This window comes from Gavialis gangeticus, unplaced genomic scaffold, assembly GCF_001723915.1.
Source record: "Gavialis gangeticus isolate Ggan-Ray unplaced genomic scaffold, GavGan_comp1, whole genome shotgun sequence".
NCBI lineage: Eukaryota > Metazoa > Chordata > Crocodylia > Gavialidae > Gavialis > Gavialis gangeticus.
Window position 1 is genome coordinate 66639573 of NW_017728994.1, and position 17516 is coordinate 66657088.

At 44.4% G+C, this 17516-nt stretch overlaps 1 protein-coding gene across 1 annotated transcript in view; it reads right to left on the reverse strand.

Annotated features, from left to right (window-relative positions):
- Window positions 1-15258: 15258 nt before the first annotated feature.
- CPXM2 (carboxypeptidase X, M14 family member 2) overlaps window positions 15259-17516 on the reverse strand; it is a 203638-nt gene continuing 201380 nt past the window's right edge. The window contains exon 14 of the mRNA XM_019502962.1: window positions 15259-16863. Within this exon, the coding sequence (XP_019358507.1) occupies window positions 16610-16863 (254 nt within the window). The 3' untranslated portion in view covers window positions 15259-16609. The remainder of the gene's footprint in view (window positions 16864-17516) is intronic.

Here is a 17516-nt window from a genome sequence, read left to right on the forward strand (position 1 = left end):
ATTTTTTAAAGCTATGTAAATGAAGATTTATTCATAATGCTAAAGTAGTCCATGTTCTGTTGCTGTTGGGATGCTATTGAATTAATTGTATATTGATTAAATTGTGTCCTGCAAAACAGTTACTGGAAATTAAGTGAGATTCAAAAATCATAATTAATTAAAGTAGGGATGTCATGTGGCCTCCAGGTTGTATCCAGCTCAGCAGGGTACTGGCAGACCACCAGAAGTTGAGGGGCATGGCCTGCTGTGGAATTCAGGGCTCTTTGACCCCACTGGCCCTGGCTATTGGCAGCAGGCTGGACTAGCACCTGCGGACCTTGGACCTCCTACCATTGGCAGACCCACCCCCTAGACTTCCATTGCCTCCAGATTCACTGCCACCACAAGATCCCACAGACCATGGATGGAGCCACCATGGACCTCTTTCTAGGCTAGGCCCCTCCACTGCTGCCTTGGTGGCTATGGCAACTGCCCCCATACCCCCAAGCTGGATCTGGTCCTCAAGGAGTCACACAATCCAGATCTAGCCCAGGGCACCAGGTAAGTTTGTCACCCCTGAATTAAAGTATGCAGTGCCCAGTATTACTGCACGTGGGAAAAGATGGAATTGTTGCCAGCTCTTTCCTGTAAGCAGCAGAATTTGCACTTGAGAAAATATAGTACAGAAAAGAAAATGAAATTTTAGTAGGAAGGAACTGCATGTTTAAAGTTCTTCCATTAATAATGATCTTAATGACCAGACCATAAAATCCCTACATTAGCAGTAGTAACAACAGGAAATCAACAAATCTGTCACCTTCCTTTCACTCGCATGCTTCTTTAAGTCTTGCCTCTACCTGGATAGCTATAGAGCACTCCCTAGAGACAGCTTGGTCAAGGGGCAGATTGACACAGCTGTTTATTATGCAGAATGGTGCGTATTCTATATTGTCACCTTCTTCGTGTCTTTTTCCTGTTGTGGGTCCACATAATCCTATATGGTGAGCCCTTTTAAGCCCTGACTTTACTTTTCTGTATAGTCACTGGAGTGCTCTGGGTAACACAGCATTACAAGTGCACTAATAATATACAAATATGAACATCTTCCTTGACTGGGAACTTGGTAAAGAGCTATTTTGATGGCTTGCTTTTGTGGTAGGAGAACCACTATAGCCCAGTAGTCTGGGTATTTACTGAAGAGGTGTGGGTCCTAATCTACACTTCCAGATTATTTCTTTAGAAACAGTGAATCATGCTGTGCAGAGCCTTGGCTTAGATGACTCTTGAGGTTCCTTCCAACTCCATGCTTCTACTATTTGTTGTGATTAAAAGCTTACTTGCATTTTCTGGGCTTGCATGTATTTTATATCATTAGAGCCTTATGCAAAATAGAGTATAGAGGGACACACCTTGATAGTGCTATATAAACTATGCTTTGGCACTAGTATGTAGCTGTATTGTAACATTACTTACACTGAAATTGTGAGATTTTTGCTTGTGGCAGGTAAAACTTCTACATTGCTTGAGACTGGCTGTTTGGGAATGTGAGGTATGGAGCCATAGGCCAAGAGCAGAACTCTGGTGCATCTGCTGCTGCAGTTTCATGTCTGCAGTAATACCAAAGGTACCAAGACATTCTGAATGGTTTTTTAAAATCATAAACCCACCAATTTGTTGTCCCTACTTTGGACTGCTCCTCACTAAACGAGACCTCCTGGGCAAGGATGAAGAAAATGCTGATGGAGTTGTACATAGAGGGTATAAAAACTCAGCACCAAATATCTTCACCCTCCCCCATGACATTATGTCACTACATAGGTGTACTTCATTTCCTGAGATCAGGACTTTATTTGCCAAAGGAAGAAAAACAGGATTGCTCCTAATAAAATGTACTGATGAGTTAATGATCTGTGGAAAAGTGATACTATCACTATCTTTGAGTGCTTTCTCTGAATTTTATTGAATTCAGAAAGAAAAAATCTGCCATATCAGAACAGGCTGTCAGTCTACCAAATCTGGCAAGTCCTCCAATAAACCTGGCCTATTTTGCAGCTTCATATTTGAGAGGGGATTTTTCCCCCATAACTGTGATGATCCTCTTAAGCCCCAAAATGTGTTTGCTTTATATAACCATGTATAACTCCAAATACCATTGATTCAAAAATCATCTGAGAAATAAGCTGCTGTTTCATCTCCATGTACAGAAATGCAGTTAGTGTTCCAGAAGGCCACAATAAGCCTGCAGCCTTTTGGTCAACACAGTCAAGCATCTTGGCACAAGATGTGTGTAGTTATATTAGCATGTATAGCAGGCTAATCCAGAAAAGTGGAAGAAAAACACAAGCATCCGTATGATATAGTTGAAACACTTTTTTTTCTCCTAACTGCTCCCCTGGGCTAAGGACAGAAGTTATACAAAAACCAGTCTAAGTGATCAGAAACTGGTTTAAACCTGTAACAGAACAGAAGTTCAGTGCACATAAACCAGTTTCAAAATGGCTGAAACTGGTTTAAAATAAACCTGGTTGAATGTGGTATCAGACTTAATTGATTTAGGTCAAACCAGTTTATTAAATTTCTGCCCCAGACCCCTTCCTGGTTCAAGTTAAATCAGAGTCCCCCAGCACTGAACATGCTTTGCAGCACTGGGCTGTATTGTGCTATCTGCTTCAGAAAGCAGAGCAGGGCTGGCTCTGCCCCTGTGCTCCCTAACTGGAGCAGTGACCGGCAACGGCTGGTTGACAAGGGGGTGAAGAGGGAAAGTTTGGCTGAGGATGCAGCCCAATCTGCAAGGTGGGGAGGACTGTGCCTCCCAGGCAAACTCCAGCTGGAGTCTGGAGCCAGAGAAGTGAGAGTAAACACCCATTCCCCCACTCAAACTTACTGCTGACTGCAACTGCAGACTCCAAATCCCAGAGACACCTGGAAGCAGGAAGAGGAAATGATGAGCAATCCTGTGGAGTCCTGCAGTTGTAATTCTAGAGACCTCAGGGGCAGTAGGAAGAGGAAATGAACACATCTAGAGAACCATGCTCTAGCACCCCCTGGCTTCTGGCCTCAGCCACTGCAGGCATGTTGCTCCATTTCCTGATTCAAAGGTGAATGTCTGTTCACTTCTGTTTCAATTTAATCTGTGCAGTTTAGACTAACCTACAAAGACTGAATCAATTCAGCCTCAAGCTTTCTGACTGTCTGTACTTAATCCTGTTGTTATTTCAGTTTGTGTTTGCATCCTCTACCAATTTACAATAGGATTGGAAGTGATGATATAGGCTAAAAGTAAAAAGACACTTATGAGTCCAAACTCAGTTATTTGTTTGGACTAAAGAAGCCAGGGAACATACACTTCATGCAATTTTTTTCAGGTTACCTAGTTAATAAGGTCTCAATTACTGTAAGTAGCCATAAATTATGGCATAGTATTTGAAGTTAGTCTATCTTTAGTCTGGTGTTCTATAAGGTAAAAGGGAAGTTTATGAACAACCCTAGAAAAAAAAATTGCAAAAATGAAACTGAAGTTGATTTTACCTGATTCTGTTACTGATTCATAAAATCCTCAGGCTGCAGGTAGATGTCTCCAGTTCATCTCAGCCACAAAGAACTAGAATTTAATGAACTGAGATAAAGGGAGAAAATAAGTATGTAGATAAAAAGCTCCAAAATGTAGCAACTAAAATGCAGCCTTCAACAGCTTACCAAAACTCGTTAAGTGGCCCTTCAACCAAAATAATTGCCCACCCCTGGTATATATGGTAATAAAGGCCAAGGACCCATTTATAGAAGACCAATATTCTGATGTTTTTGAGGACATTAGTAAATTAGAAACTGAATGTGAAATTCAGTTGGCAGAACCCAATTATCCAGTTATTCATGCCCCAAGAAAGGTTCCTCTAGCCATCGAAAGGAGACTAAAAGAAGAGATGAACTGATTGGTGCCATTGAAAATAACTGACAAAGTAGAAGAACCTACTGAATGGATACATCCTTTGGTAGTTATAGAAAAGAAAGATGGGACACTAAGATTATGCTTAGATCCAAAAGAGCTCAGCAAATATGTAAAAAGAGAGCACCTTCCATTGCCCATGAAAAAGAATATATTTAGTGAAATGGCTGGTGCTAAATATTTTTTCAATTCTGGACACATCCTCAGGATTTTGGCAGGTTCCTTCAAATGAAAAAAGCTCAAGGCTATGTACTCCTTATATGTCCTTTGGGAGATATTGCTTTTGCAGGCTCCTATCTGGCTTCAAATCAGCACTTGAAGTCTTTTACAAGAAAGTGCAGCAAATCTTTGCTTGGAGCAGCAGGTGTCAAGGTGCACATTGATGACTTCCTTGCATGGGGCAAAAAAGAAGAGGACATGTTTTGAGGCTAAAGAAAGCCCTCAACACGGCAAGGGTGGCAGGGCTGAAAATGAGCAGAAATGCAGATTTAGAGTTAAAGAAATCATCTACTTGGGAGCGAATATCAGAATTGTCCACAGCTGCCTCAAAAGAGGGCATTGGGGCAATCCTATTGCAAAAGTATCATGATCACTAGACCCCAGTAGCATATGCATCCAGACCCCTCACAGAAACGGAATGTGTATATCCACAGATAGAGGAGAAGGCTTTAGCTCTGGTGCATGGGTGCAAAAAAAAAAATCATGTATGTATATAAAGAAGACTGGTTGTGGCAGAAACTGACCACAAACTTCTGGTCACCATTGCAAGAAAGGGGCTAGCTAGCTAATATACCTCCCAGACTACAGATACTTTTTTTCAGTTACAATTATATGATTTGAGATTAGATTATAAGCCAGGCAAAGAACTAGTGATTGCAGATACTTTGTCTAGGGCAGCTGACAACACTGTTGATGATGCTGAAAAGTAGGCCTGTGCAAAGTATTCACTTCAGATTCGGATTCAGTGATTCAAATCACTGTCCCAATTCAATCTGGCCGAATCTGAAGATATTCAGCGCCACATCTTATTCAGCCATAGACTATACAAGCAGGCAGTGCCGGCAGGAGCAGCTGGGGGAGAAACTGGATGAGCCCTGGCTTAAGCCAGCAGCCGCGGGAGAAGCCACGGCTTGTCCGGCTGCTCCCCCGGCTGCCCCCCTGCCAGGGTGAGGCAGGCAGTGCTGGCAGCCCTGGGAGAATCTGCAGGGCCTGGGGGGAATGATTAGGAGCTGGGGGATCAAACCAGGAACTGGGGCATGAACCAGGAGCTGGGGAGAAGCCACTGTTTGTTCCCTCAGCCCCCAATCATTGCCCCCAGCTCCCCAATCATTCCCCCAGCTTCTCCCGGGGCTGCTAGCTCAAGCCATGGCTCGTCCACCTGCTTCCCTGGCTGCCCCCCTACTGGGGTGAGGCAGGCAGTGCTGGCAGCCCCGAGAGAAGCTACGGGGGCTGGGGGGAATGATTGAGGAGCTGGGGAAATGATTGGGGAGCTGGGGGAGTGATCAGAGGCTGCGGAAATGAACAGGGGCTTCCCCCCAGTTCGATCCTTTAGCTCCCTGATCATTCACCCCAGCTCCCAATCATTCCCCCAGCCCCCACAACTTCTCCCGGGGCTGCCAGCACTACCTGCCTTGCCCCAGTATAGGGGCAGCTGGGGGAGCAGCTAGACAAGCCACAGCTTCTGGATCTGCCGACTCAAGCCGGGGCTCGTCCAGCTGCTCCCCCAGCTGCTCCTGCCAGTACTACCTAGTGCCTGTCTATATAGTCTATGGCCGAATCTCTCTGAATCAATTCAGAGGCTTCTGATTCAATGTGAAGAGATTAATGGGTCTCCTGATTCAATTCATATTTGAAGATTCAGCCTCTGAATCAGGCCGAATCTCCTCCAAATTGAATCAGCTACCAAAGCTTCGCACTGCCTTACTAAAAAGGAATCTGGCATTTTGCATGTCAATGGGATAAGAAAATATTACCCAGTATCAGAGGAGATGTGGCAAAACTTTGTAGAGGCTACCGCACAGGATGGCACATTGCAGAAGATTATCAAAGCCATCACCACTGGGTGGCCTGGTCATTATATACCAAGTCCATATTTTCAGTTTAAAGCAGGGCTCTCGGTAATTGACAGTGTTTTGTTCAATGGTCACAGGATGGTAGTATCTATAGCACTACAAGCAGAAATGATTAAAAGAATACATGAGGGCCATCTGGGCATTGAAAAATGTAAAAGGAGGGCCAGGGAGGTATTATATTGGCCACTTATGAATAGTCAGATAGAAAATACTGTGCATGAATGTTACATGTGCCAGAAATACTGGCCTAAGAATAAGAAAGAACCAATATGGATAGACAATGATATTCAAAAGGCATGGTACGAGATAGACAATGATATTCAAAAGGCATGGTACGAAGTGGAACATGAACGGTGCATGACCCTGGCGGCTGGGGGGCACAGCTGCACCAGCAGCAACAGAAGTGCAGCGGCGGCAGGAGCCCAGTGGCAGTGAGCGGGGAGCTCCCACGGATGCTACCGTCACTGTCAGCGGTGGGGAGGGTGGCAAGCACTGACCACAGGTTGGTGACAACCTGCAGGCAGTGTCGGCAGCAGCCATGGGTGATCAGGGACTGCCTGCAGATGCTGCCGGTTGTGCTGGCAGTGGGGTGGTGAATGGCAACTGTCGACAGTGCCTTTTTGTAGGGGATGCACCGCCACGCACATGGGAGTGCACGTGCACCCACGTGCACCCCGTGTGCATCACCTCTGAAGGGGGGATTGATTTGTTTACTCTAACTGGCAAAGATTACCTGTTGGCTTTAGATTATTTTTCTCACTACCCTGAAGTTGCTTTATTGGCCTATATGACTGCACAGCAGACTATACTGAGCCTTAAATCAATCTTTTCCAGACGTGGAATTCCACATAGGCTAATGTCTGACGATGGCCATTAGTTTTCAGGGGACTAATTTAAAAAAAGCACAGGACTATGGTTTTCAGCATGTTTCATCGAGCCTGAGCTACCCAAAGTCTAATGGACTTATGGAAAATGGTGTTAAGATAATAAGGAGACTATTAAAGAAAGCTAATGATTCAGGTGATCATCCATATTTAGTGATTTTGAATTACAGATTGGCTCCTCTAGCATGTGACCTGTCACCTGCTGAGATTTTATTTAACAAAAGTGAGAACTAGGTTACCCAAACTGACATTAACAAATCACAGGGCTGACACTGACTTGCACAGCTACAAGCTAAAGGCCAGAGCTAAACAAAAATTGTACTATGACAAATGGTTACGGGCACTGGAGGCACTGAAGCCCAGTGATGTAGTTCATCTTTATACTGGTGAAAGCTGGGAACAGAAAGCATGGGTTGTTTGTAAGGTTGCTCCACAATCGTACAGCATATGGACTCAGGATGGACAGTCTTTTTGACATAACAGGAGACACTTGCAACACATTCCTGAACAAGGGGAGGAGGACAGGAAGAGTGAACAGCTGGAGACGACACACAAGCAGACTCAGGAAAGTCGCTCAGAGGAGATGACACATTCACTACAAGAACAGACACCCGTTTCAGTTGCTGAGGAGGCTGAACCAGCACCATATAGATCAAACAGGCTACGCTGAGCACTGCAAAGACTTATTGAACAATGTGAACATTAGTGTTATAATGTAGTTTCTTTATCATAAAGAAAAGATGGTTTATTAAAGTTGTGTTATAGTTAGAAAGCTAGATGTTTAAAAAGGAGAGATGTGGGAATAGTACACTGTCTCTTTAAGAGAGATTGCTGGAAATTGAAACAACAGCATATGTTGTTTCGGGATCTGGTTGGGAGCAGAGAGTGCTGCTAGTTGTCTGCAAAACACTGATAGATTCTTTTCATGAAGATAATGAACAAGATTTGCTTTTATCACGAAGGTGTACTTCTTGAACAGCACTCGTCAGTATAATGGATACCAGAGTAAAGACTAGCAACACTGCGCTGAAAAGGGGAAAGTATATGAAAATAGGCTTGTGTAAATAGCTTTACTGAAGCCAGTAAAATGAAATCTATGTTGAGATCTGGCCCTAAGAAATTAATAAACAACAAGAATCATTTAGAAAAGTGTATTTTTACTAACCTGGATTTGGATTACATTAATGGCAAATAAATACACACGGTTTGTATATACAAGGGCAAGGTTGATGATAAATAAGAGACTCAGACTTCAAGAGCTAATGTGAATACTTTTCTAAATCACACTTATGCCTGAATATCCATGGCGAAAACCAGTGTGCACATATTTTATCATTGCCATTGCTCCGGGAAGGTGGACATGACTGAAAGTTGGTATTTTATGAGAGAATGGAGTACATCCAGTTTTAACCTTTTGCTTGGTTAACCTTTGCTGTGTGCATGAAGTTCTGTGACTGAATGTCTTATTATTTGGAATAGATGACATTTTAACAAAAAGTCAAGGAGGGTCAAGAGCTTTTCCTCATTTCTGGCACATGGGATATATAGTAGTAACATGGAAGGTCTACTTCATAGGGTTTTATATCAGTCAGTTTTAATACAGAGTATAGACTAGGTTAATAGAGCAGAATTTAATGTCAAAAGAGGTAACAGCATGCGTTCTTGCTCTGGCCAATACAGCTCAAATACCATGTATGTCAAGATGTGACTCTGATGTCCAATCATCATTTTTCTTCTTCTTCTCTTACTATATAAATAATAGCTATAGGATATGCCCTAGCTTAGGAGTATCATTATTACTGTATCTAAAGAAGAGTTAATGGGTTGACATGCAGCCCCTGGGCTCCCACCTGGCCACCACCTCTCCTTGCTTCAGAAGCAGCAGCAGTTCTGGGTCTCCCCCCTCCTTCCCCTGGCTTTCTCTGCTTCACCCAGTCCCAGGGGATGGGACAGGGCAGCTCAGATTTCAGTGCTGCATGAACAAGCCAGAGCTCCTGAGTAGTGTGGTACCATGGGGGAGCCTGCAGGGAGTTACGAGTGAGGTGGGGCACTGCTGCACCTGCCCACGTGTAATGCAGCAGGGTGGGGAGTGCTCACCCACGTCCATGTCTGGCATACATCCTGGGTCCCTGCTAGTACGGCTCTGACTGGTGCATCATTCATGCAGCCCTCAACTGCTTAGAAGTTAGACAGCTGCAGACTGGGTCATCTTATAATTGTGTGGTGGCAAAACCTGCTTAGACTTGAATGTTTTCTAGCCCCAAAACTAGGAACAACCTCAAAGAACAAAGCTGCACAAAGTCAGGAGTGCAGACTGGCAGGCTTCATGGCCAGCAGACATTTTGCAGCACCCAGAATAAAATGGCATAAGGTCACTTGCATTAATCAGAATTTTGCTGTGTGCTGGTACATGTGTGCAGTAATGAAGGCCAAGAGAAAAATGTAGAAGGCACTACTCCTGGCTTCCAGTACGAGTGAGGTTTTCACCAGTCTGAGATACCATCAGGTACATTTAATTTTAGCTAAATGACTTAACTTTTCTAACCATGTGAAAATCTCTGTGTTATTAGACTGTAGCAACAGAACTGCAAGGGAAGAAAAGTTCAGTTCCAGGACACAAACTTATTTTTTCTTGTTCCAGAGGCCGAAGTAGCTCCGCATCTGGGAACTGTTTATTAGTTAACTCTTCATGGGCAGTCTCCTCTGTTCATATTTATGTCATTGGGTGCCTTATTCTATGAACAGTCACCTGGAGACCAATGGAGTATTTGAAGGGTAGAGTACGGCTGTACATGAGAAGGAATATTAGAGCATTGTTACATGTTGCACTGTGTATTATTGCTACAGGGCTGGTGAGCCAGAACAGGTTTCTGTCCCTGCTCTGGGAGAGCGGGGGTAAGAGATGGTTTGGAGAGCAGGGGGTGAAAACATGAAGTTGGTAGGCAGAGAGTTAATGGGTTTAGGGTGGGTAATGAAAAGGGGGTGGGGGAGGTGTGGTGAAATGAAGGAAGTCATCCATTGTAGAGTAAAATAAAAAGTAGAGGGGGTGCTGGCTATGCTTCTCAAGGTGGCTGGGAGGTGGAAGTGGTGAGCACTTTTGGGGGGAGCTATTGCACCTGCCATGAGAAGGAAGCCCTAGTTTATGGGGACATGATCCACACCCCTAACTTGTTCCCCCCACTCCTGGAACCATCCATACCCTACAACTAGCTAGCTGGCATGTGCTTTACAGGCTGTAAGTGTGGTTGCATCCCCTGGAGCAGAAAGGTCACACCCCTGGGGGGCATGAGGGGCAGTTGCTTTGGTACCCAAACCACCCCCTGGGCAGGCTGATGGGCCTGTAGTTTGCCAGATCTACTTTCCTCCCTTTCTTGAAGATGGGCACCACATTGGCCTTCTTCCAATCTTTGGGCACTTCACCAGAGCACCAAGGTTCTCAAAGATCCATGCCAGGGGCTGAGCTATGATGCTAGCCAGATTCTTGAGTGCCCTTGGGTGTAAACCATCAGGGCCGGCTGACTTGAAGGTATCTAGCCTGTCAAGGTGTTTCTTCATGAGGTCAGATTTGATGGAAGGTAAAGAATCCCCCTCACCCGGGCCTCCCTGTCCCGTAGTGGGCAAGGGCATCTCATGGGACTGGTGGAAAAACTGATGCAAAGTACCCATTTAGCACGTTTGCTTTTTCATGGGCAGTAGTCATCAGTTGTCCCATCTGATTTAGCAGGGGTCCAATGTTGCCCTTGCTTTTCCTCCAGCTCCTGGACTTTTTATCGTCCTTGATATTTGTAGCTAGCTGGAGTTCCATCGGAGCCTTGGCTTTCCTGGTTTGCTCTCTGCAGGTGTGGAGCAGAGCAGAATATTCCTCCTTGGTGGTAGTTCCAGTCCTCCATCCTTTGTAGGTCTTCCTTTTAAGATGCAGGAGGTCCACCAGCTCCCTGGAGAGCCAAGGGGGCTGTTGTGCCCTTTTGCTGCCTTTCCTCCGAGACGGGATAGACTTTGCTTGTGCATCCAGGATTGCTCCCTTGAGGAGCAACCACTCATCCTGAACTCCCCTCCCCTTTGGGTTGTGGCCCTTTAGGACCTCACTGACAAGCCCTCTTAGCTTGTCAAAGTCAGCTTTCCTGAAGTTGAGGACTTCTGTATTACTAACTGACTTGCCAGCTTTACAGCAGAAGATGAAGGTGATCAGCTCGTGGTCACTGTCACCTAGCTTCCCTTCAAGTGTTAGGTCACTGATTAGGTCATGCCCAGTTGCCAGCACGAGGTTGAGCATCGCTTTACCTCTCATTGGCCTGCAGACTTCCTGTGTTAGATAAAGGTCATCCATGCACAAGAGAGAGCTTTGCGACTGCTCCAATTTGGCTGAGCACTCCTCCCACAAGATGTCTGGGTAGTTAATTCTCCCATGACAACCATACATAGGGAGCGCGTGGCCTCAGCCAATTCCCTGGCAAACTCCTGGTCAAGGTCTTTACCCGGGGTAGGGGGGTCTGTAGTAGACTCCCACCATAGTATCCCCTGTGCCATGTTCCCCACAGATTTTAACCCAGAGTTGCCTAAAAGGTGCTTCAAACTAATTTCAGGTGTTAATGTGTTGACAATCCAGGGATTAAGAGCTCCAGGAGCCACCTAAAATTAATGTGTAACAAGGCCTGTAGTGTTTCAGGTTTGGGAAGCAGAACAGTGCACTGATTAGTCCCACTAACTGAAGTTCTGAAAACCTGGATTCTTTTCCCAGCCTTGCTGTTGACTTTATGAGATTTGGGCAATTCACTATTTGTGCCCAGAATCCTATCTCTAACCTAAGAACAATCATGGAAAATCACTGGATACATACAAACTTGATTGTGTCAGAAATTTAAACTTGACAATTTCAGGTGAGAAAGAGGCAAGTAGTTATGTTAGTCTGAAGTCAGGAAGAAGGCAAAGTAAAAGTATTTACAGACTAACTAAATCAGAGCAGCTTTTGTGAGCCACAGGGCACTTCATGATATCCCCATAAGGCAAGTGTAATTTGTTGACTTAGAATGTTGTGTAACTAAAAGGGTATATTGAGATGTGGTGGGCTTACCGATAGCAACCCGGCATGTCTGAGCTCAGAGAATTCTCACTGTGATTGGTGGAAACCTCCCACTGGTCAGGCAATTGCTGGGGAGGGCCTTGCCACACCCCTACCCAGGGCAAGGCAGAGAACCCAGACCTAGTTGAAGTCTTCACCTTGCTTCAGCCTCATTGGTCTGTTTGCAATCCAGGGCTAGAGCTCCAGAGGGAATAAAAGAGCAGCATGCCTGGCACAAGGGAGGCTGAATCAAGGGATAAAGAAGACAGTGGGCCAAAGAGCTGGCCAGTGGGGCAGAGCCATTGGCCTGAAGAGTTCAAAGATCCCATCACTGGATGGGGGTGGCGAGTGGCTGTGTCCCCAGTCCTGCTGCAAGGAGCGTGGTGAACGGTGCACATTTTGGTGCGCAGAGCCAGAGCTTGGAAGCACAGGAGAGGGAGAAGCCAGGGCAGGCTTTTTGGAGGAGGGAGAGAGGCTTTATTGGGAAGCATCCCCACTGGGGCCACAGAGGGCTGGGAGTACTGGGGATCCTTTTCCCTGTGGGAGCATCATCACGAGGGTCATATAGAATTTGTCTATAAGTTGAGGTTCATATTATATACCTGTATATTATATATAAATGTACATATGTTTATATTTATATTCATCTTTTACTAACTTGTGTATATAAATAAATTTGTATATAGTTAAGTTCAGACTGTCCTGCCCTGACTCGATAGGGATGGAGGGAAACTGTTCTCAGCCTGCAGTTTCACCCACAGCACTCTTGCCAGCTAACAGTCCCTTCAATTGGAGAGGGGAGTACATACCTGAGTACACCTGGGCTACAGAGATATTTGGATTTTTAATAACAATATCCTTAGCTCAGTTATGGCCAATTTCAGTTCTCAAAGTATTTTAAGAAGGGACTAAATATCAGTCCCCATTTTACAGACTTGGAAACTGAAATAGTTAAGTAGAGGAACTTGCCCCACAGTCAACTAGAGGCTAGTGTCAAAACTGGAAATGGAATCTGGATTACCCGAATCCTATTCCACCACTGAGTAAGAAACTATTTAATTTGCATAAAGAAGTTACATTTCACTGCTTTTGTCCCTGTCTACTGGACCTGGCCACCAATAACTCAGTAATTTTTCTGCCTTCAGAAAATAACGATTCATCAAAACCAGGACTTTCCATAGAAAAGGACTCATTTTGACAGCACAAAGTCTGATCAGAATCGGAGATATAGGGCACCTGGGTATGAGAGAGTGGAGAGCAAGTCTCTGGTTCTAAGTGGGCAAGCCTTGGGCCTGAGTCTCCTGTATTCTGAGTGACCCATTCTTCACAGAGCAGAATTCTTTTTTTCTAGCCAGCCCTCGTTAACATCAAGCAAACAACTTCAACTAGTGCCTTGGACTGTCCAAATTACAGAACAAAACTGGATGAGTTTTTAAGGGATTTTTTTTATCAGATGGTCAGCTCTGAAGGAATTTGTGTGTGTCTATTTTTCTATGTCTATAGAAATATATTTATCACAGATACCAGAGGAAGTAAAACTAAACACTAGGAATGTGATGTAGCAACACTATTGTGAGGTGGCAACATTATTAGTAATGCATCAGGATACTACCTCCCAATAGTTTGTTCAGTGCAAGTCACCTTTCCTTTATCATCTACTAGCTAATTGCCCATCAAGAATGATGGGTGGCCAGAAGGAAGGGGCTGGGATGGAGTGCCGCCACCTAATGCCCCAGGCTGCCATTTTTCTGCCTCTTGCAGGGAACGGTGCTGGCCTTGGTTCCCCCACCCTCTGTCCAGTCCTCGGTGCAGCTTCAGAATCATGGCAGCACTTCCCCAGACTTGGAGCACTCTGATTGGCTGTTTCCATCAGCCAACCAGGGTGTGAATAAAGTATGACAGCCAGACAGATGTAGGTTTTTATAATATTAGAATTCTATCATCCGCCACACCACATTAAAATAGCCCCATCATCATCTCTGGTATCCAGTTATCCTCCCCTCCTACGAAAGTTTAAGGGAATAGGAAAATTGTCTCCTTGCCAGATACTTCTATCCAGATATGAGGACCTCCATCCTTATGCCCTACCTTCTTTAGGAGATCCTTTCACTTACACGATTTCACTTCCTTCTTCCATCTTCACTTCCTTGTCCTTCTCTTCACTCTCCACTGGCAACAGCCAATGGTGATATAAATTCTGATTTTCTTCAATTCTTGCTTATTATTTAATCTACAAAATATTCCAATGCAGGCAACCCCCAGAAATGGTGCCAGAGCATGGCATATGAAGGCATTTTGCTCGACACGTGCACCTTGGGATGGACAGTGGGGATATGGCCAGGGCTACACTTCCACAACAAGGAGAGGGCACCCCATGGCTCCCCTGGCATCTGTCCCTGGCATGGCAACATCTTACAAGAGGAGGTTGCAGGTGTTTTTGGCACTCTGCCCAAAAAATGTTGCTGACCCTGTTCTAATGACAAATTATTAGCTCATCTAAGTTGCTCTATGGTCGTCTAGACCAATTTGTATACCGTATTCATTCTGGAACATGCAAATCTCAAAAACTATGTCTTCTGAAACTCTATGCCATGTCAAGATTTAGGTTTGTAGCTAGAAGGCTTGAGAAGTTTAGCAGAAACACCTGGCTACCCTTTTTAATCAACATTCCCACACTGCTTCCCAGGTTTCCCCGTGCATGAAAAGCTGCAGCTGTCCCCTGCTCAGTTGCTAAAATCCCAGGTTCATTCTGATCAGTTCCTTGCTGCAAGTAGACATTCATGATACAAAAGTCCATGGCATATTGAAACAGGGAGCAGTAACTAAAATATAATATCAAAATACAAAAGACAGAGCAACTATATAAGAGGCTGAATTATTCATTTGCATCTTCAGCTTATAGACAACTTCTGTCCTTTATACTAAATGAAGCTGCCTTGGGTTTTGAACCAGCATGCTGCAGAATCTAGAAATTTTGCCAACACATTTGAGTCCATCGTGAAGTGGAATAAAAATCCTTGACCATAGCCACTTCACCAATGCAGGAGAACACATGCTCTAATAATGTGCCCATCTCACTAATGCAGAATTACGTGTAGATCTTTGTTTCCTTGCGTCTTCGCGGTCAGCAGCTTTACTGCTTTTTAATGGTATTTGCAGAACAAGCCTGTGCTGGAATCACCTCCAGTGGATGATAATAAGACTTACTATTATCCAAAGGTTGATAATTATTTTATACTCTTTATTCCATAACCTTTTGTCTATTTTTATGTGCTAGACTTTTTGTTGATTAAAAGAAGTAAATTAAATACAGCAGGCACATTGTTTTTCCACTGTAAATTTTCTACTTGCACTTTATTTTCCTCAGTTTTGGTGAACACCTTTTCCAGGAATTATAAGAACATATCAAGTAAGGCAAGAACTGTAATAGCAATCATAATGGTTTTAACAGAGCTGTTCTTGAAAGTGTACATTGCAGTCTCGCTACCATGAATATAAGAGGTGCTGTGTTTATTCTCAGAAGTTTGAAAGGAGACTGATTAAAAATGAAGGACTTCCCCCTAGCTGGTATAAATCAATTCAATATATTTGAAGCCCCTGGGAGCTGCACTGGTTAACACTACCTGAGGATCTGGCCCATCTCCCTCCACTTTGTTCTCTCCCTAGTTCACCTGGATTATTCCTGAAAATCAATCCTACACAACTGTTCAGTTTTATTACTTAAAGGTCAATAAAGCGCAAACCCTCCTCCCATAGCATACTAAGGCCTGAAAAAGCAGCAGCATTGTATTGGGGACATGGTAGGGCAGAGGAACAGGACACTGCATCCCTTACATGCTGTGGCCTACAGTCGCTCTGTGTGTATAGGAATAGAAGAGAGATTGGTAGTCAGGCCAGGGAAAAGACAAGGGTGGGCTCACTGGGTCTGCAAACTATACAGGTTCAACAGTCAACCCTCCTATCTCTGTAGCCACTAATAATTCAGTGTTTAACAACCTCATTCTAAGCTGAGAAGGGATATTCCATTCCACATCCCTGCAGTGCTCCCCCAGCTAATGCCCTTGCAGTTGGATTTAGTTCACAGAACAATAATGTAGCCTTAAAATTTAGAGGTTTAGAAACATCCTAAAGGAAAAGTTCTGGAATTATTATATATTCTTCAATACAAGTATGCATATCCATAGAGCTGGGCAACATCTTTTTGATAAATATTAAATTTACCAAAATAGGGCTTTTTAAGGCAAAGACAAAATTATTCGCGAATTTGGGTCAAATTTAGCAAATGGTTTTAAGCAAAACAATGTTTGAAAACACCATTTTTCATTTAATAATCAACCTTAGGAAAAAAGAGTTTCAAAAGTAACTCCAAAATCAAATATTTCATTTTAGGTCAAAAGAAATATTTTTGGTTGGACTAAAAACAGTTAGTTTGATTCCTTTAGTTTTATACCCCCTGAACAATTCTGTTTTGGCTCAACTTGAACTCAGATTTGTTTTTAATTATTTAATTGAGCAAACATGTTTTAGAAATATTCACCAGCTCTACTCATATGGGCTCCGTGAACAGAAAAACTGTATGTAAAGTTTGTCTATGTAAGTGTTACTATTACTATAATCATCTTTGATTTAAGCAGAGCTCAAAAATGCCATGCGTTATGCTAGAGGCAGCAGTCTATCTCTGCTGGCGCCGCTGCCTAGCTCTTTGCCTGAGCCGCCGGACTGGTAGACTAATGGGTTGCTTTCCAAATTTCCTCATGATTTCTTTAATCCGTGTTAGGTTGGTTTTGCTGATTGTGAAGTTGCATTGAGTAGCTCCCATTTCATAACCTACTTCACAGTTCTTGGTGGAAGAGGTGTAGCCTTCAGCTCTTACAGTCACGACATATTCTCCAGGGTTCAGGAGACGCCAGTAATCCCCATCACTTGCTGTTGAAAAGCCAAAAAGAAAGATAATTTTCAAGACAGTGATCTTTTGACAGAACTATCCATGCTTATCTACTACAGCATCTTATATAATTTTGACCAGAAGATTGTATGTGCAGAGCTAAAACCTCTATCTAGCTGAATTCCACTTGGCTATGCTTGGTCTAGGACAGGGGCTGCCAATCAGGGGTACGCGTACCCCTAGGCGTACTTGGAAAGGTTCTAGGGGCTATGTGCAGGTGGGCAGGAACAGAGCACCGCCACCTGCCACCCCGTGCTGCCATCTTACAGGAACAGGGCCAGGGGGGTGAGAGAACCCCTCTGTGGGCCGCACAGGCACTGACCAGCCGGCTGGGGGGGCACTCACGTGCGGCTGCCCCCACCACCATCCACTACCCTGCGCCACCTTCCCACTGCACCTTCCCACTGCTGCTGACAGATGGCCAGCAATTGGGTGGGTGCGAGACCCATCAGCAGCCCACAGAGCTGCATGTGCGACCAGCCGTGGAAAAGCAGCATGCAATGGCGTGGGGTAGTGGTGGCAGTGGCCGCATGCAGGCCCCTCTTCCCCCCCTGCCCCGCCCCTGCTCTACCTCTGGCGGCCATCATGAGAAGGGGTATACTTCTTTAAAAAGGTTGAAAGCCCGTGATCTAGG